At 35.0% G+C, this 22,054-nt stretch overlaps 1 protein-coding gene across 4 annotated transcripts in view; it reads right to left on the bottom strand.

Annotated features, from left to right (window-relative positions):
• The window catches only part of gsk3bb (glycogen synthase kinase 3 beta, genome duplicate b), an 834,817-nt gene that overhangs the window by 803,581 nt on the left and 9,182 nt on the right, over positions 1–22,054 (bottom strand). For all 4 annotated transcript variants that reach the window (XM_073945266.1, XM_073945251.1, NM_001145688.1 and 1 more), the window contains exons 2-5: positions 17,498–17,691; positions 15,641–15,724; positions 2,981–3,091; positions 921–1,051 (exon numbers count right to left, since the gene is read on the bottom strand). In XM_073945266.1, coding sequence (XP_073801367.1) covers positions 921–1,051; positions 2,981–3,091; positions 15,641–15,724; positions 17,498–17,691 — 520 coding nt within the window. The remainder of the gene's footprint in view (positions 1–920; positions 1,052–2,980; positions 3,092–15,640; positions 15,725–17,497; positions 17,692–22,054) is intronic.

The following is a 22,054-nucleotide window of genomic DNA, read 5'->3' on the forward strand; positions in this document are numbered from 1 at the left end:
GCTCGCAGAAGGGACGTGGGCGGCGCTAAAGAAATGAAAAGAACAAAACCCAAACTAAATCTAACTCCCCAGAAGCATCTAGCTAACTAACTATGTGAAAAAAGTATAATTAACTTGCTGAGATCTTCCGAGTCCAAACTATCTACTCTATCTAGCTATCCAAAAAGTACAAGGAGTGGCGCTCGCCCCTAACCTAGTGTACTAAACAGCAGAGTCGTCCTAAGTGTTGCAATGTATATCACGTGACCTTCTTACCTGTCCGCTTCGTCCAAGCCTCGTAAACAACGTAAACTAAAAATGATGTACGAATATTGGATGGATAACGTGCACACAGAAACGGGCAACAACAAAATACACAGTTAGACAGGGTTATTTCTAAACGCACGCGATAACTACAAACAAGCGACAAAAGCAGAGAAAGAGAAAAATGCAAAGGAAGGGACTAGCGAGTGGTCTGGCGCGCTTTTAACACGGGTGGTCTTTCCTTATTGGATGTGACGTAAGAGTGACGAAACCGGGGAGGAATGACTGACAACTGAATGGACCAATGAACGGAACCTGAGAGTCCATGAAAGCAGATATGGGAGAACAGAGCGAGAGAGAGAGAAAAAAAACAGAGAAACAGAGCACAAATAACACGAATACATAACAAAGATCTTTATTTGCTGTTTTCTAAACCAATCAGTTGCATCTTGGGATGCTTTCTTAAAATTCTTTTACTATCTGTTTGGCTATCAGCAAGTTTTAACAAGTGGAAAATAAGTAAATGATCTTCTTTTATGTGTGAGCTGTCCCTTTATGATCATAAGAATTAATACTGAACTTCAGGCAACTTTGCAAGGTTTTAATCACAATCTGGAAATAACCCAGTTCTGTTAACTTTACAGCATGCATGAAAGCACCTCATTTCCCCATCTCACCTTCCGAAATCACAGAGTTTAAGTACAGCTGTCTCGGGGTCCAGCAGGAGGTTCTGCGGCTTGATGTCTCGATGGCAGATCCCATATGAATGGATGTACGCCAAACTGCGGAACAGCTGATACATATACAGCTGAAAACACACAAAAACAGTGACTTTTAGGGTCCAGTGTTCATTCTGCTAGCTCACGATGTTATTCTTTGTGAGGGAGCTCAATTTTGTGTTGCTAATTCAGTCAGAGCGCCACAAAAGGTCACTCATGTTGTTATTCTTAAGGTGAATATAAATCCGCCAAATCCAATCCACTGAAAATGTTTGTTTGTTTTGGTAATCTTCATTCAAAGTCTGAGCATTTACTTCCGCGTTTGGAGTGGCCATCCATCTGTTGACGTTCTGAAACCTGAGGGCTTCAATAGCAAATGTTTATTAATACCCTGGCTAACCATTAGTTTGCTATGAGGGAATGATGCAAAAAAGAAAGCTCCACCTCCTATTTAAAATTCCAGTTCAGTAGTACATCAACATACTGAAATAAAAGTTTCGGCAACTTCATGCAGACTTTAAAACAGCAGAATTTGCTAACTGAGATCTTTAAAATTGTCTATTCATTGTGGTGTAACTGTACACAAAAACATGGTTTGAAATTCTGGCTTGGTATCATTTTGGTAATGGAAAATGCATTAATAATATAGTAATATATTTTTATTTGCTGAACAAATTGTGGCTTGTTCTAAGGACAATAAAAATCTATCTCAGCTAATGCTGTAAACCAGTGGTTCCCAACCTTTTCCCCCGAAAAATATTGTAAGGCCCCCCCAACATTTAATGATATTATCGCTCATATAAGTTTGCAGTAAGGATGACAAATTTTTTTTTTTAAACAAATTGTATGTTTATTACTATATCTAGATATGTTTATGCACAAATAATAGCCAAATGTAAGACATGAAATAAAAAGATCAGTTGGCCATTTGTAAATGAAAACGTAAGCCTTTGGCCTTTGAATTAGCCCTATATTAGTTGACAATTAGTTGAAAAAAGTTTCTTGTCATTAGCTGTGGGGTCCCTCATCTCATTTTAAGTGTGTGTCAATTCTTTTGCCTTGCACTCAAAAAATGCTCTGGACTTGTCGTGGTATTCGGGGATGAGTTGTTTGCAAATGTCTTATTAATTCGGCCTAATGCATTCCTTAGCAAGCACTTTGGTGCAAATAACGCGCTGTGGCTGGGTCAGGGACGCTTTGCTTCAAGAAAATGGAATACAACCATAGTTCAGGTAACTATCTTGGTATTTCCTTCATTTAGTGTTTCAAGTATTGCTAGAGCTGCAACCCGAAATGTTTGGAGCATCCTCACCTGGGTCCAGTATGCTTGGGTCAGTAGTATTAGGTGCTGAAGGCAAATCAGTGAGACTCATTTTTTGTGGAGGAAATTTGTCAATTTTTTTGATCAGCCAGGGTATAAAATGAACTAAGGCAACATGATCATTCTCCTGATTGTCCACTGCTAAAAATGTGTAAAAATGTGACAGAGACCCCCTTGTGGGCCGGGAACCCTTGTTGGGAATCACGGCTGTAAACTACATAGAAAGGCAAAACAATTGTACGTTAAGTTGTACATTTTGCTGTTTATTTTTTAGATGTATTCACAGGAATGATTTTGTTTATTGGAACTTTCACATAATCCAAATTTTATTTTAATGAATAAATATAAAACGAATGATGTTTTGACTCCAATTCAATGAAGAAATATAATTTGCAGGTTTTCGTGACAAAATTAAATATACATTAAATAATTAAATGAACTTACTTAAATAAACTTACTTAATAAGGTAAGTACTTAGTAAAGTAAAGTACTTAATAAACCTAAATTGACTACTCTCAAAACATATGCCATTATTTGCTTCAATTCTTGTGTTCTGCTGTGAAAATACATAAATACTGAACAATATACTATGCTTCTGACCGGCTTTACTGACTGTTTTGCAGCTTTATTCAATGAGAAAGACCATCGCCAAACTCATTACAAATCAAAATAATGTGTTGTCATTAAGTGATTTTACCTTCACATAAACCATGGGCAGATTCTGCTTGGCTTTGCTGTAGTGTCTGGCCACTCTGTACACGTTCTCAGGCACGTAATCCATCACCAAATTCAGGTACACCTCATCCTTCTGTGGGCACAAAGAGATTAATAAAAGAGTTTAGCAGTTTGATATTTGCAAAACATCTTTAGATTGTTCACAGGTTACAAGCAGTCTTACTTAAAATGGGTTTTGGGTGGATTTTAAATATACCAAAAGCTTGTTTATGCAACAGTTCTGCCTGGTTCTCGAATCTGATTGAATTTTTAAAATAATAACAGCACTCGTACAGCCTCTTCACCTTTTGTATTACTTTCTCCAGAAAAAAAAATTATCAGACATACTGTGAACATTTCCTTTCTCTGTTAAACATCATTTGAGAAATATTTAAAAAAGAAAAATAATTAAAAAGGAGGTTAATTATTCTTACTTCAACTGTGTTTGTGTGTTTGTGTGTGTGTGTGTGTGTGTGTGTGTGTGTATATATATATATATGCAACCTAAAATGACTTTTTTAAGGATGGCTTTTCTCAAAACTTATGGCAATATTTGTTTCAAATCTTAAGATTTAAACAATTATCGATGTAATATATTAGATTTTAAGATATATATTAAATTTAAAATATATATTTTAAATGACAATACTATTCCACAATATTATTCATCTTATTGCTTGTTTGATCCAATAAATGCCTCCTTGGTGAGCAGAAGAGTCTTAAAAACATGAAAACATACCGACCCCAAACTAATGAATCATCCTGTAATATTACCATACTGTTCTTGCATTCACTCCTTAAACAGCATTTATTCTAATCCCATATTCAATGGGACATTAACAAGAAGATCTCAGCGGTGGTCCTTCTAGGGAGAAAAGGGGGTCTAAGACTTATCACACACAGCCTATTTGAACAGTCATTATTTCTCTCTCTGTGTTTTCCCCCTTAGAGACATTACCTCCTTAATGTGGCTGGAAAAATTAACCTTCCAAAGGCACCGAGCCAAGTCCTGCTTCACAACAGTGACATCAGCTCTGCACGTGTGTTGTGATTGGCTGGATGTTTTCTGAGGTCAGCTGTGATTGGCTGTTCAGGCACACACTCAAATGCTTAGATAAAAGAGGATGCTAAATGACAAGTATCATATTAATATCACGGCTTTGCTCTTGTTGATTTTTTCAGTGGTAATTAGTACCTTTAAAAGATTCCTTGTGACTAATTGTGTACAAAATAAAGGTTTGTATTTACACTATATGTGCACTGTGTATATTTATTTATATATTTACCCTGCTGAATGAACCCTGGAAAATGACCAGCTAAAACCAGCTTGACCAGCCTGGTTTAAGCTGGACATAGCTGGTTTTGGCTGGTCTCCCAGCCTGGCTAGGCTGGTCAGATTGGTTTTAGTTGGTTATCTCCCAGCCTGTCCAACTAAAACCAGACTGGAAATGGCTGGAAACCAGCCTGGAAATGGCCAAAAACCCTCTAAAACCAGCCTGGTCAACCAGCTAAAGCCAGCCAACCAGCCTAGGCTGGTTTAGGCTGTTTTTTTCAGTAGGGTACCACACATATACATGCTTAACCTTTTAAAATATTTACATATATATTGATATTTATGTATGTTGTTATATAGATATAATTGCTATATATATATATATATATATATATATATATATATATATATATATATATATATATATATATATAAAACAATTATATTTATATAACGACATTATGTTTAAATAACAACATTAATATAACAACATTCATGGAGAATGTTTTATAAATATAATTTATATATAAATATATATATAATAAATATACACAGTACACATGAAATTATGCAAATGCAAGCTTTTATTCTGTGTGATTAGTCAAGATTTATCATGAACAGCAGTACTGTCAGTGAATGAAAACGAGTGTTTAATTGTAACATTTTTAAATATAATAATATTATATAATATAATAGTTTAAAAAACACTAATTTTTGTTTTATTTTTTGTCTTCTGTTTCTGTCTTATATGCTTTCTGGACCTGTTCTTCGCCCAACTCAAACCCTGTTGATGTGCTCAGCTCCTCTCTGCGTCACAAATCCTCTGACGTATGCAGTGAGCCACTGGACAAACTGGTAACAGTGGAAAACCCGTCCATACGGAGGTAAGCGGTCAGCCGGTAAGCACGAAAAGGAAAGCTGTTATACCGCCCCGTAAGGTTCATTTTAAAGATGAAATGCAGGCTCTGGCTACATAATTTGTGATCTTCAGAAATGTTTATAGGGACTACGTTTTTAGAATAAGCCTATGTTGATATTAACACTAGCATATGTACTTTAATACATATTAAAATATGTCCCTGAAATATGCAAATGCAATATATATATAATTATATCAACATTAAGACTAAGATCCCTACTCACTGTTGGCACAGATGTATCACAGTCCAATCAAACAGTATAGTCAAGAAAAGAGCATTGCATTGTGAAATACAACAGCCAGTGCTCGAACACTGCACATTTCAGTAAATGCGGTTGGCCTGTTGCCAGATGCACACTACCGAGTGTAGGTTGCACTTCTGTTCTGGACTCTAAGGTGACATGACAGCTAATATCCACGAACTTTGATTCAACTGCTCCATTGCCAAGCGTGAGTAAAGGAGTATGTAAATGGGTGAGTGCTCTGTCTGGACAGGGTTACATAACTGAACTGATCCTGTTTCTGTGACACCAGGGTAGCCGTCGGGACGAAGTCGCAGCGGTCAGACACTATGTCACCATGCTGGAATGGAGGGTTAAACTGGTGAGGACAGCCCTGTCTGTCCACGAGACTGCATAGATGCTCACTTTACAGGTCGTAAATCATATCTATGCAGACACAGATGTGACACAAATTACAATACTCATACTTACAGTACTCAATCCTCCAATGCAATTTCCTTCAAATTGTGGCTGTATTTATGCTTATAAATAGTGTTTTTTTTTTTTTTTGCATAATAGGGGACCTGTTATGTACAAATTATTGTTATAAGGGGTTTGTGTGCAACAGTGCGTGAATATAGCCAGCCTCTAATGGTAAACAGTAATTAATGCTATTTTGCATATAAAATGTCCAAGATATTGAGGGAAGAGCTATTCTGAACTGTCAATGCTTCATGCAAAGAAAACAGATTAATTATGTTGGCTTGACAAAGCTTTCCTTTTTATTCTGAGATCAAATTCCTACTAGAACTGTGAAGCTACAACCACCAAACTCACACCAGACCTTCAGGCTAATCTGAATATTTATGCTATATCTTTTTTAACAGATCTGACTTACAGTTTTACTTATGCACAAACAAATCTGCGAAAATTCAAATAGACTTTCATTGAGGGGGTGAAAACTTTTAAACAGTAAATGCTAAAGAGCATTTAACCAACATCCACCCCGTTCAATATCTTCAGACCTTCATCAAACTATCTAGCAACCACTGGCAAACCTAGAAGCTACCCTCAAATATGCTAATACATGCTAGAAGCATACAAAATTATCTAAAAAAATATAGAAACATACTAATTCATACTAGAAAAATGAAAAAAACCATCTAAAGCATGATAGAGACATGCTAATTAATGCTAGAAAAGTACAAAATAATCTGAAAAATGATAGCAACATGCTAATTCATGCTAGAAACAAATATTTATGTAAAACATGATAGAAACATGCTAATTCATACTAGAAACTTACAAAAAACATCTAAAAACATGATAGAAACATGCAAATGTATGCTGGAAACATAAATATTTGTCTAAAACATGATACAAGCATGCTAATTTATGCTAGAAACAAAAAACCCATCGAAAAACATCATAGAAACATGCTAATTCATGCTAAAAACATACAAAAAAAATCTTAAAACATGATGGAGACTTGATAATTCATGCTAAAAACATGAAAAACATCTAAAATTATGATAGAAACATGCTAATTCATGCTAGACACATAAAAAACCATCTAAAGCATGATAGAGACATGCAAATTCATGCTAAAAACATACAAAAAAAATCTTAAAACATGATAGAGACATGCTAATTCATGCTAGAAACTTACAAAAAACATCTAAAAACATGATAGAAACATGCAAATGTATGCTAGAAACATGAATATTTATCTAAAACATGATACAAACATGCTAATTTATGCTAGAAACAAAAAACCCATCGAAAAACATCATAGAAACATGCTAATTCATGCTAAAAACATGAAAAAAACATCTAAAACATGATAGAGAAATGCTAATTAATACTAGAAACATAAAAAACATCTAAAATTATGATCGAAACATGCTAATTCATGCTAGACACATAAAAAAACCATCTAAAGCATGATAGAGACATGCTAATTCATGCTAAAAACATACAAAAAAAATCTTAAAACATGATACAAACATGCTACTTCATGCTAGAAACATACAAAAACCATCTAAAACATGATAGAAACATGCTAATTCATGCTAGAAACATACAGAAAACATCAAAAACATGATGGAGACATGCTAATTCATGCTAGAAACATACAAAAAAACATCTAAAACATGATAGAAACATGCTAATTCATGCTAGAAACATACAGAAAACATCAAAAACATGATGGAGACATGCTAATTCATGCTAGAAACATACAAAAAAACATCTAAAACATGATAGAAACATGCTAATTCATGCTAGAAACATACAGAAAACATCAAAAACATGATGGAGACATGCTAATTCATGCTAGAAACATACAAAAAACATCTACAACATGATAGAAACATGCTAATTCATGCCAGAAACATAACAAAATCATCTAAAACATGATAAAGAAGCTAATTCATTCTAGAAACATACAAATCCATCTAGAAACATGTTAATTCATGCTAGAAACAAACATCCATCTTGAAACATAGCAACGTGCTAAATCATTGAAACATGTTAGCAACATGTCAGTTAATACTAGCAGCATGCTAATTCAAGTGGCTTTGTCAACCAACAACAAAGTTCGTCAACATCCAGCTCAAACTATAGTCACACATAGCTAACTCTATACTATTTTAGTGCAAATGTGTCCATTACATGACAGGTTATGCAACATGCACACATTCTTAAACCATAAAAACATGGTACAGTACAAAATAGGCCAGATTTGACTGGTTCCTGAATCAGAGCACTGTAGTGTAAAATGCATCAGCCCATAATGATGCTTCAGTCCATCACTACCCGCCATTCACTGGGAGCCTCCCACTTTCTGTACAGTTCCTTTTCTTTTATGACCTCTCGACGCTTCCCTTACACATTATCTCTCGCTCTCAAAATGTCTTCCTTTCTGTCTTTGTTACAAAAGAGAGGCTCTGCCTTTTTTGTGTATAAAAAATAGCTTGAGTATCCGTACACCCTGCAGCCGTTTTGTATGTGCTTTGGTGTCAGTGTGCATCATTAAAGGGATAGTTCAATTCAAAATACAAATTCTTTCAACATGACAATTTAAAATAAAATATGTAAGGGTCCAAGCCTAGATGTCCTATAAAAATATAAAAAATATGTGGCATAAAATGCATTCAATATACATGTTAAAGTCTGGATTGTTAGCTCTCCGGAATTATTAGCCCCCATCTATATATTTTACCCCAGTTTCTGTTTAAAGGGCCCCTATGATGAAAACCGTCTTTTGTAAGCTGTTTGGACAGAACTGTGTGTAGGATTAGTGTTTCCACTGTCATATCAGGGTGATTTAAAGACAATAAGTGTCTTTTTTTAACATTTTCTGATGTTAAATATATCCCCGCCCACCAAATTAATTGACAGCCGCATATTTACATGTCTCCGTAATAACGCTTGTAATCATATCCAGAAGACAAGACGTGCACAAAGCAACCAGATTAAATAACATCTTCAGCTCTATGTGTTCAGCAACACCTCAAGAATGAGTTTTGCAAGTTTAAATCGTTTCTGAAACAGTGCATATTTGTAATAAATACAGTAAATCACTCCGTAATTCTTCACCACAGCCACATTAGAGCTGTAATCGGGCCATACAAGTTAGTCCTGATAGGGCCCAAGCCCGACAAAATTCAGCCCAAGCCCGACAAGTACATTTTGATTGACAGCTTTATAAAGCCCCAACCCGTTTACAGCCCGACATTATTCAAATATGCACATGCACACAGCTCCTTTGTCTATTTTCAAAAATGAGTCGTTTATATGTGTTTTAACATAATGTATTCATAACAAACAAAGGCTATAGGTAGGCCCACACGGAACCTGCGGTTTGCAGAATTCTGCATATTTTCCGCAGATTTTTAGCCCATCATTAATTCTGTTTATTTACTTGAGTAAATGAGTGCAATATCTATATTTATTCATTTTTTTATTAACTACAGTGATATTATTGACTAATATAAAAAAGTTCATCTGATTTTTGTACAATGCAGTTTGTAAAGTAATGTTTTCTGTCTTTTAGTAGATATTATATTATATGAGAGACTTGCTTTGTTTACCAAATAAAGTGCATCTAATTGGATTTGCATTTTAAAAATTAAATAAAAGTTAAAAAGGTATTATTTTTTATTTCACATATTAAGGTTTTAGTTATGATACTCCCAAAATAATTCCGCAGAAATCTGCAGATTTTTATTAAAATTCAAAAACTTCCGCAAATTCCGTCTGGCCCTAGCTATAGGCCACTTGGAAGTTGGAACAAAGAAATGAAATAAGTCCCCTGTAACATCGGAACATGTCAGCACTCTAAATAGACCTAGGTACATACACTTAGCCTTTAAATCGGCCAACACCAATAAAAATAAGGCTTTCTTAACAAATTGAATTAATAAAAATTATAAATTATGACGGGTATTAGACAATAACGAAATTAAGGGTGCTTTCACACCTGTGAATCGATTCAGTTGTTCTGAAACAGGGATTGAAATTATTACATTGTTACTCTTTGTTCTTGCATTGTGCATTGTTCTTGGTGCAGCTTTCACACTGCAAAGTTTCTAAATGGACCAAAAGAGCTGAAACTAGTCACGTGTGAGTAAACTCTCCTTATATTGGTCAGAGTTTCATGGTTTATTTTTCAGAGTCCTGCTCATCTGTCATGCGTCCTTATTTTGATTTATGGCAATGAGGAATAAGATATTATAAGCGAAAAGCTGTGCTTTAATTTTGAATGGTGACGCACACAGACGTCGTCACCAGATATAAATCAGAGGTAAGACTCTCTTATGCACAGCCCTTGGCTAGACTGCAGTTTGGTTAATGTTCCTAATGGATAAACAGCTCTCGTTAATAGTTCAGCATGCTTTCACTTTCATATTTAACATGAAACGCACATTTACCGTATGAATTTCATCCTGCCCTACTCATAATTCTCTCTTAATATAGCCATATATATGCCTATTACATATCCATAATACACTGTGATATAGCTGATGATATATATGCTGTGATATAGCTGTGATATATATGACTCTTGTTTGGTACTGTACTGCTTATGCGTGAGATGCAGCAGGAGAAGCTACACCCATCATAGCAATAGTGAGCGATCTCTTTGGGTCTGACATACACGTGGGAAAGGTGGGCTTGGAGAAGCAGCTCATTTGCATTAAAGGCACAGGCACCAGAACATCTACAAAGTCAAAACAGCTCAAATTTCTAATATACACAAATGTATAATAAATAATCTGAAGGGTATGTTGAGCTGAAACTTTACAGACACATTCTGGAGACACAAAGGACTAAAATCTTGAAATCTATCGATCTTAAATCTTGAAAAGGGGGTAAAATAGGTGCCCTTTAATGGAAAGAAGATTTTTTTCAACACATTTATAAACATAATAGTTTTAATAACTGATTTATTTTATTTTTGCCATGATGACAATACATAATATTTTACTAGATATTTTCAAGTTACTAGTATTCAGCTTAAAGTGACATTTTAAAGGCTTAACTAGTTTAATTTTACACAGCTGACGCCCTTCCAGCTGCAACCCAGTACTGGGAAACATCCATACACACTTATAAACTATGGCCAATTTAGTTTATTCTGTTCACCTACAGCGCATGTCTTCGGACTGTGGGGGAAGCGCCCGGAGGAAACCCACACCAACACAAAAAGAACATGCAAACTCCACACAGAAACGCCAACTGAACCAACCGGCACTTGAACCAGCGACCTTCTTGCTGTGAGGCGACAGTGCTAACCACTGAGCCACTGTATCGGTAAGGCAGCAAATATGTTGGTCAAAGTCAAAATGTACACATCTTTCCCAGGCCAGCAAAAAGAAAACATATACATCCGTCCATACGAGTACCGTTGAACATAACGTTAGTCACGGAAAGAGCCTTGATTGCAATTCTTTCTGATTGCATGACACATCAATTGCATTCACTCGATCTAAAACATAAAGGCAAACTACAGCCAATGAAACAGACCCTAAGACCACTCTCAGGTTTCACAGCCCCAATCATTTTCCAAACCACTACCAAAGAATGAGGCTGCGGTCTATATTTATACATAAACGTGGTCCTCTCACACAAACTATGCATATATGAACATGAATATACTCGGGTTACATTTGCGGTTCGCTCTCGAAAAGAAAGAAGTGGTTGATTTTTGGACGTCTGCAGCTTGTACAAGTTAGACTGTAAAAACGTCTCTCGTGTACTGTGTGTAATTCTACACGACCTTGACAAGACTCTGATCCTATTTGTGTGATCCGTGTATAGATTATACATTAAAAGGCAAGCCTGAACTCTCATAGAGCTGAACTCAATGAACTCTCTAATACACATAGTGTTCCTTCGGTTGGAGCCAGAGTTTGTCATACTGTAAAAATAGGCCCGCTTTAACAGTTTATCTTTGCCATCAGTCAAAAGCGTCCCACTGAGCTGTCATTATTGCCCACAGTGGTGACAGGTTTGTGCCCCTGGAGCATTTGCAGGATTACAAGAAAACCCATCCACGGGTCAATTCTGGAGGGCACATATACCAGCGATATATATTCATACTATAGGTCTGCACAGTATATCAAAAAAATATTGTTATTGTGATAAATAAAAGTAAAGTTGAAGTCAAAATTAATCGCCCTCCTGTGAATTTCTTTTTCAAATATTTTTTAAATCCCAAAGGATTTTTTCACAGTATTTCCTATAACGTTATTTTCTTCTGGAGAAAGTCTTATTTGTTTTATTTTGGCTTAATTAAAAAAAAAAAAAACATTTTAAGGTCAAAATTATTATCCCCCTTAAGCTAGATAATTTCCCCCATTCTCTACAGAGCAAACTGTTACGTTTAGAAATGTTTTGAACAATTTGGGGAAAAAAATGTACAGGGGGGCTAATAATTTATGAGGGCTAACAATTCTGACTTCAACTATAGGTTGTTCATCCAAATCGGACCAAATCTGAATAAGTTTAGGCCTATCTTTAGCCCCACCACCCCAGTTGGTGCTGTTAGCTGAACCTAGAGCTGAAAATAAATACTAATGCTGGAAGACAAGAGAGGAAAATGACAACAACCCATAAGAATTTCTGCCAGTTTTTAGTTGTTCATGGGCTTTTAACGTCTAAATATTTGCACATTGATATAGCTTTTTAGAATTTGTTCAGAAAAATATATATTACCTGTTTATTTTAGTGTGATCGTAACCAACAAATTATTTAAAAACAAGATTTCTGATCAAGTTCAAAAGAAATATTGTTATTGCAGCACAACAACAATATGGCATATTGCAATTTTAGTATTGTGTGTAGTATTATGTAGCCCTAGTTAATTTCATTATTCATCTGATGGTATCATACATTTTTGTGTATGGGAACCGCAGCACATGATGGAGATCCTTTTAGGGATAGGGATACTAGCATACTACAGAATCTCCCATTGAAGATTGTATAAAATAGTTTTTTTAATGATACATAAAAAGGAAGGCACCTTTTTTTAATGCAATTTTTATTAAATAATAAATTAAATTATTATTAAATATAATTATAGGCCCATCTGTAATATTTGTTCACAGTATTTCCTTTCTTTTCTTTAGAAAGTATTATTTCTTTTAGTTTGGCTGGAATTATTATTATTATTTTTTTTCAAACTGCTAAGATAAATATTATTATTATTATTATTATTATTATTATTATTATTATTGTTGTTGTTGTTATTAAAACTTTTTAGAAATATGTTTAAAAAATATTTTCTCCATTAAACAGCACATGGTAAATATTTGAGAAATATATATAATGTTTTGATTTGGGGATCAAAGACAAAAATAGTTATGCTATATACATTTATAAAAATATAGACAAAAGTCTCTAAATATATGCAAAAGAAAATGACACAACAATTAAGATTATTTACATTTTTTTCGTTATTTGTTTATTTATTCAATCTATTATTTGTAGTATAATACAAAACTCACATTTCCATTAAAGAGCAATCTAAATTTAACTTTAATTATTATCTATAATTATCTATAAATTATCTATAAATTTAATTATTAACTATAATTATTCAACTTTAATTATTATTATATTTTTATATCTATATACATGTTTTAAGTATTAAAATTTAAATCAAGTTCTATAAAATTAGTTACAATTATTGTAAATGGAAGCCTAACAGATATCAAACTTTTAGGCAGGTGTCTCAGAGTATTGGTCAACTGGCTGTGCAAAAGTCAGAGTACCTGCGGGTTCTGCTGCAGTCCCTCACAAGCACAGCTCATTAAAAAGTTAGCGATCAGACCGACACTCACACAGGGTTTGCAGCACAGCAACACATACACTGCTGAAACTGTCAAACCACATGCTTCTTGTCTTTTCTTTTTGTCAACATTTGACCCTCTAACAATAGCACTATTACATTTCTATTCTATGTATTCCTATTCTGTCTACCTTTCTCTTACTCGTTATTAAAATAAAAATCATGCTTTGTGTATGATGTTAGACTCACTGTAAAAAACGCTGGGTTCAACACAATTGATTTGCTAATTGCTAATTGATTTTTACTAAATTAGGTAGAGTGAAAATAAAACAATTTTTTTTTTTTAAATAAAATAAAACAAACTCAAAATATCTCACAATTTCTCAAAACAATCTCAATAATTGTGTTGTTTCAATGAGTAGATAGACTAACTAACTAGAACTTGTCACAGAACTTCAAATCAAATCGAGTTTTATTGTCATTTTGCTACATGTGTTGACATACAGTGGGACGAAATGTCATGTCTCACGGTGCTACACAAATAAACAATCAAAAATATGAAAACAACACTGGACGTAAGAGCTACATTCAGTGATGATTTATAAACAAATGCTGGGAGGAGAGTGAGCAGATGTTTCGACAATTCTAATTCATTATTGACAATCACTGTTTTATCCAATCAGCATAAGACCAAACCCTCATAAATATCAAGCTCGTCCTACCTCCATTATCTCTCGCCTTTAGCATATAACAAACTAATATCTGCTTTTATCTACTAATATCTATACTTTTCATTAAATCAAAGATCTGTAAACGCACATAAACACATAACTAACATACTGGAGCGGTAATCTAGCTAAACTAACTACTGACTATGCATATATAATACATACTTAACTATACAAGGAGAGGTATTTATGGTTTAAGAAAACAAGCAGTGCTACGTTATTTGTGATACATTCACAAGTAAACATTGTTTTCTTTATTGAGTGCTTGTAAGATGAAGTTTAAGAAAAGTGTCTGGTGCCTATGGGGAAATAAATGTTTCTAGAGGTGGTTTGTCAAACCCACTCACCTGTGTGAGGCACACTCAGATACGCATGTAAAGTGCTTGGTGCATATAGAGACAGGAGTGTGTCTACAGGTGGTTTGTCAAGCCCACTCACTTGTGTGAGGCACACTCTGATATGCATGTAAAGTGTCCAGTGCATATAGAGACAGGAGTGTGTCTACAGGTGGTTTGTCAAACCCACTCACCTGTGTGAGGCACACTTTGATATGCATGTAAAGTGTCCAGTGCATATAGAGACAGGAGTGTTTCTATAGGTGGTTTGTCAAACCCACTCACCTGTGTGAGGCACACTTTGATATGCATGTAAAGTGTCCAGTGCATATAGAGACAGGAGTGTTTCTATAGGTGGTTTGTCAAACCCACTCACTTGTGTGAGGCACACTCCGATATGCATGTAAAGTGGTTGGTGCATATAGAGACAGGAGTGTTTCTATAGGTGGTTTGTCAAACCCACTCACTTGTGTGAGGCACACTCTGATATGCATGTAAAGTGGTTGGTGCATATAGAGACAGGAGTGTTTCTATAGGTGGTTGGTCAAACCCACTCACCTGTGTGAGGCACACTTTGATATGCATGTAAAGTGGTTGGTGCATATAGAGACAGGAGTGTTTCTGTAGGTGGTTTGTCAAACCCACTCACCTGTGTGAGGCACACTCATGCATGTTTTTATAGAAATGGGGAGTGATTGTAAAGTGTCTGGTGCAAGCGTCTGAAAAAGCATCAGAGATGAAAGAGTGTGTGCAGTATACTTGATTGCTTTTATTGTTCTAACTTGAAAAGTAAAAGTGAACTAAAATCGTTTAATGTAAATAATTAATTGACTATAGGTCACTGATGAAAAAAATAAGGAAAAGCACTCACTTTATCTCCACTGGAGTAGAAGAAATACCGCAGACGGACGATGTTACAGTGATCGAGTTTCCTCATGATCTGTAACTCACGATTCTGGTAAAAATAAATAAATAAGCATCATGAACACTCACATCAAAATGGTACATGTAAACTTAAAATAAGGCTTAATATTATAGTTAAATATATTTTTAAAAATAATAATTTAAAAGAATAGTCCCCCTTCATGAAGCTTTAAATGTTGCTAGTTTTTATTCGAAGACTTTTACAAAGAATTTGTGTTTTGTTGTGTTCTTCATAATATCTTCAAACGATCAACAGCTCTTTTCTCTTTACTGAAAGTGCTGGAATACTGTATTTCCAAAATATTCAGTAAGGAAAAATAAATAAAACTCATAATTTTAGCTCCAGAAAAGACAGAATGTTCTGCTAACGTTAGTATGCATATGTTTTACACAGCGGATGCCCTTCCAGCTCCAACCCAGTACTGGGAAACACCCATACTCTCTCACATTCACACTCATACACTATGACCAATGTAGTTTATTCAATTCACCTATAGCGCATGTCTTTGGACTGTGTGGGAAACTGGAGCACCCGGAGGAAACTCACGCCAACACGGGGAAAAAGCAAACTCCACACAGAAGATGCCAACTGGCCCAGTCAGGACTCAAACCAGCAACCTTCTTGCTACCTCGCTTTCCCCACAAGTCCAAAGCCATGTGGTATAGGTGAATTGGGTGAGCTAAATTGTGAGTAAGTGTGTATGGGTTGCAGCTGGAAGGGCATCCGCTGCGTAAAACATATGTTGGATAAGTTAGCCGTTCATTCTGCTGTGGTGACCCCCATTTTGATAAAGGGACTACGCTGAAAAGAAAATGATTAAATTGAAATTGGGAAAAAAATTAAACAGGGGGGCGAAAAATTCAGGAAGGCTAATGATTCTGACCTAAACTGTATGTAGGTCTACTGTTGGTTAAAATGCTCAATATTTAATAGACCTAATTAAAATTATGTTTGAGACATTTGCTCACAATCTGTCATTGACAACATTAATAGACCACAGTAACAGCTCACGTCACGCGTGATTTCGCGGCCGCGAATACATCATTACATGACGACAGAAATTATATTTTTGGGTGAATTATACCTTCTAAATACAGCATGTGACATTTTTAACACTTTTTGGAGGTGTCCACGTTGCTGAGCAATGTATGTAAAACAATGTGAAGACTTGTGTGGCTGCCTTTGCTTCTCTCCTGAACTTGAAAATATGCTTGGCAGAATCATAGGAATGCTGGATTAAGATCGTCTAGGGAGTCGTATTGAGATCGCAGTCTTTTTTCGATTAATCGTGCAGCTCTACAACACACATTCTTACCTTAAGATATTAGAGAACGCTTTTATTCAGGACACATTTTAAGGAGGAATTTCTGGAGGAATATTCATCATTAATCAAACTAAAGGATTGTACATGACTCTTTTGGGTGTTGTAGTTATTTGTCAATGAGTGTTTATTGAGAAACCGATGATTGCGTGTTATATATTGTATATTTAGTATAGTTTTTGCTATGTTCCACACAATTAAATCATGTTGTTGTCCCAACACAAATCGATTAAGTTACCTGGACTGAACATAAACCAAATAAGTTGTACCCAAAAAAATCTTTAAAAATGTTTTGTTTTCATTTTAAATAAGTAGTTAAACAAGCAGCAGGTGTTATTTTTGAGTGTATAGCCAATGCTGGTGATATGGCATTAAAACATAAATAAATAAATAAATAAATAAATAAATAAATAAATAAATAAATAAATAAATAAATAAATAAAAATAAATAAATAAATAAATAAATAAATAAACATTCTTACCTTAAACCTTTTATCCTGCAGCACCTTCTTTATGGCCACCAACTCGCCGGTGTCACAAAGCTTGGCCTGATATACGACCCCAAATGAGCCGTTTCCAATGACCTTTGTGTCCGTATAGCTGACCTCCTGAGGCCGGTCGGGACCCTGACCGGGGGTCGCGGCCACTGTCGTCACCTTACTGCCGTCTTTATCTCCTAAAGAGACAGGAGAAAGTACAATGAGCATGAATATTCCTTTGTCATTCGCTGGTCGCTTTAGGTGTTACTACGCTCATTAATGGTTAATCCTACGTGTATCAACATTCACCTGAGCTCATTTTCGAGTTAAACACATCCGCTTCACACCTCGTCATGTTCTCACACCCCTGAGTAAGCGCATTACAATGTGAAAATGAAAAATTTGAATAGATACATTGGGAATTATACTGTCTTAAACTCACCATTTCTTTTTAAAACATTTTTTTAATACCATTCAAATGTGCTTCCAATGTACTAAACACATTGAAGTCAGAACTATTAGCCCTCCTGTATTATTATCCCCTTCTATATTTTCCCCAATTTATGTTAAACTGAAAGAAAAAAATGTTCAATATGTTTCTAATCATAATAGGTTTAATAACTTATTTCTAATAACTGATTTCTTTTATCTTTGCCATGATGACAGTACATAACGTTTCACTAGATATGTTTCAACATACTAGTCTTCAGCTTAAAAAGGCGTTTAAAGGCTTAACCAGGTTAATTAGGCAAGTCATTGTAAAACAGGGGTTTGTTCCGTAGACAATAAAAAAATAAACAATAATAAAAAAACAGACTCATTGTGAACATGTATCCAGGTTTTCGTTTCTGAGGAAATTGAAAACATAAGGGGCTCTATTTTGTCGGTCCATGCACAAAGCGCAGGGTGCAAACGCTTTTAGGGTGTGTCAGAATCCACTTTTGCTAATTTAAGGACAGAAAAATCCGCTTGGTCTAAAGTGGTTGATTTGATTTTCTCAATGAGTTATAGGTGTGTTTTGAGAATAAACCAATCAGAGTCTCATCTCCCATTCCCTTTAAGAGCCAGTTCCGTCGCACCATAAACGCATTTGCTATTTACATGACAGACTTTGTAAGTGGAAAAACTGAGCATTTCACTAGCAAGAAAACAGTTAAAGAGAGCATCTACAGCGCGAGAATGAGAGATAAGGCATCTCATAATCTACTTTCACTTTGCTCTCGTGGATAGGGAAACCTTGTATGCACAGACATCAATTAGCCTAAAAATAATTAATTTCATTTGATAAGCGAAAATATTTGTTTCAAAACTATTTCTAAATTCAGTTCTTATTTCCAGCAAACTAATAAATGAACAATAATAACGAAGTGTGCTCAAACAACTGAGTTATATCCAAATACACATGCTGTGCCCAATATGGTCTAAAACCTGACAGGTGGACAAATCTAAGCTTGTTTTTAATAAAACAAATTTTTGTGTGTGCTTTTTGATGATCTCAAATTTCTCTCTTGTGTCTTCTTCTCACATTAATCCACCAGAGGGCGCAATATACACTTCAGCTGACCAGGGGTGCGTTTTCCAAACAACGACATAACTCGTTGCTGAACTATCATAGTACGATGCATCGTTGGGGAAAAGAACAATGTAGTGACGAGTGTTTCCCAAAGCACGTAGTTTCTCTGTCGCAGATCCATCTTTTGAACCAAATTAGTTATAACGTAAAACGCCTAAAATGACGCTCTAGACAGGGTGGAGTAACAACTTCTTTAGAGAAAAAAAAAACATAATTTTTATGCAAATTATATTGTTTTACATGATCACACATTTTTAAAAAAATCCAATATTAGTTTTGGTAAAAACATGCACTCGTTTTCCATGTTAATATAAATTAGATATATATATATATATATATATATATATATATATATATATATATATATATATATATATATATATATATATATATATATATAAATGGCACATATAGATCCTATTTTTGTTTCCTTTACAAATATTACTGAAAATACTCCATATAAAATCACTTAGCTACCATGTATTCTAATCTCATAAACCATATAAATCGTTAATTGTTGTAGGTCTAATTTACAGTAGGCTTATTTATTAAGAAATAAAAAAACCCTACTTAAAATCATCATTATTATTATTAATATTATTATTATCATAATCATTATTATTATTATTAATAAGTAGGATATTGTTAAATTATTTGTGTTCTTTTTTTTAAGCTTACTTTTACAATTTGACACATTTAAATGACTGCAGAAATGTTCTGACCAACAGGCTCATGTCATATACAGCACAGATACATTTCTTAATAAATAACCTACTCTAAATTAAAAGCATTAACATATGCTATATATTTTTGTTTTCTCCAGCTTCGGATATGTAACGTAAATTCCGCTTTTAAATAATAGATCACATGCAGCTTTCGTCATGAGCCATGGCATAAATGTTTTCAAAGTGCACTGCGAAGGGAATGCATTTGTCGAAATGAAGATCGCTAAAACTAAACTGTAAAGATACTTTGAAAGCAAATCACACCTAAGAGACATGACTTTAATGTTTTTTTTAATCATTCCAAGTATAAATGTTGGAACATTCTAAATGAATAGAGCATGGGGGGATAACGGTAAATAGAACACAACCAGGAACAATGCGTCTAATTACAGCTGTAAAGGTGTAGTTGTAAGCGTACAAGTTTGTGATGCTGTTTGCGAATGCTTGTTGGAACGGCAGATTTGAGAAAACGCCAAATCAATTAACTATCTTTGTAACAACGAAACTTGCGACGTTAGTTATTGGAAACGCACCTCAGGCCAGCTTGCTATCGACTGACTGAGTGACCCACCCATCAACTTCCCTAAACCCAACCGATAGTGTTTTCAGAACACATCTAGAAAAAGAAAAGCCGTTGCGGCCACATGATTTTACCATGTCGTTTTCGGCCTGTTGTTTATGTTTATTTCATTTTTTGCTTTTGATTTACCTGGTTTGTGAAACCAATCTTCGAATACTGTCATCGCGGGTGCGTCTCAAGTTTGCTGACATACGCAACAAGCCCCTGGGCAAACTGGTAATACTGAAAAAGCCATCAATACAGAGGTAAGCGACCCGCTGGTAACGTGAAAAGGAACAGAAGCCATCGGCGGCATTATACCGCCCCTATGCTGTTTGTTTTAAAGACGAAATGCAGCTATACGTACCTCTGACTACATAATTCATGCTCTCCAGAAATGTAGACGGGTGCACATCCACAATGAGCACGTGCTGGAATAAATATTGCTTAAGGGGGCTAATAATATTGACCTTAAAATTAAAAACTGCTTTTATTCTAGCCGAAATAAACCAAATAAGACTTTCTCCAGAAGAAAATATTATAGGAAATACTGTTAAAAATTCTATGCTCTGTAAAACATCATTTGAAAAATATATTATTTAAATCCCAGGAGGGCTAATCATTTTGACTTCAACTGTATGTATGCATGTCTGAGAGTTCATGTGCCAGTCTGCAGCCAGACACTATTGGAATCAAGTGCACACAGAGTTGCACGTTCAGCACGATGAAATGTGATGAGTCAGAGGGCGTAAACACACACACACACACACACACACACACAGAATAATGAGCTAATAAAGATCTCTGCACACCAAACTTACGCAGCATGGAATTTTAATTGAGTCACGGCCCATTACTTACCCAGATCATCTCCTCATCCTGCTCCTCTGACACCATCCAGCTCACAAACTCACTAGTCATTTAGCAATTCAGATAAACCCAGGCATTTAATATAAGACAGCGCTTAGCTTAATCTCTCAGCTAACAGACTTTTCATCATGATAGCTCTACAGCATTAATCACATTATAGCTCACATACGAAAAGATCATCACTAACCGTCTGCAATGTGAAGAACAAATCAAACATTAGCCGATTATGAATAAACGTGAAGTGATTATGAATATCTAATCTACACATCATGCCTTATTTAATTGTTTTAATAATAATAAACATTACTCAGAACTTGAACAGAGAGAAAATATAGGTTGTGACGCACAGATGTTTAATGCATTTAATGGGTTGCATTTACGGATGCGATGATATTAAAATCCTGGCTAATACCAATAAGCTGATTATCATTTTTTTAATATACATTTATATACAGATACTTATATATTGCTGATTGCTCATATATGGTTTTTACATATAATTAAAAACAACTGAAATACAGTTAAATATAAAAAGCAGTCATTTTAAATGCTAAACAGCTATCACAGCAGTGCAATACGAGAAACTAGTTTTATTCATTCATTACTTTTCATACGGCTTAGTGACTTTATTTATCATTTATTCACACACATATACTATGGCCAATTTCCTTTTTATTTAATTCACCTATAGCGCATGTCTTTGAACTGTGGGGAAAACCGAAGCACCTGGAGGAAACCCACGCTAACACGGAGAGAACATGCCAAGTCCACATAATGCCAACTGACCCAGCTGGGACTTGAACCAGCGACCTTCTTGTTGCAAGGCTGACTGT

Source organism: Danio rerio, chromosome 1 (genome assembly GCF_049306965.1).
Source record: "Danio rerio strain Tuebingen ecotype United States chromosome 1, GRCz12tu, whole genome shotgun sequence".
Classification (NCBI taxonomy): domain Eukaryota; kingdom Metazoa; phylum Chordata; class Actinopteri; order Cypriniformes; family Danionidae; genus Danio; species Danio rerio.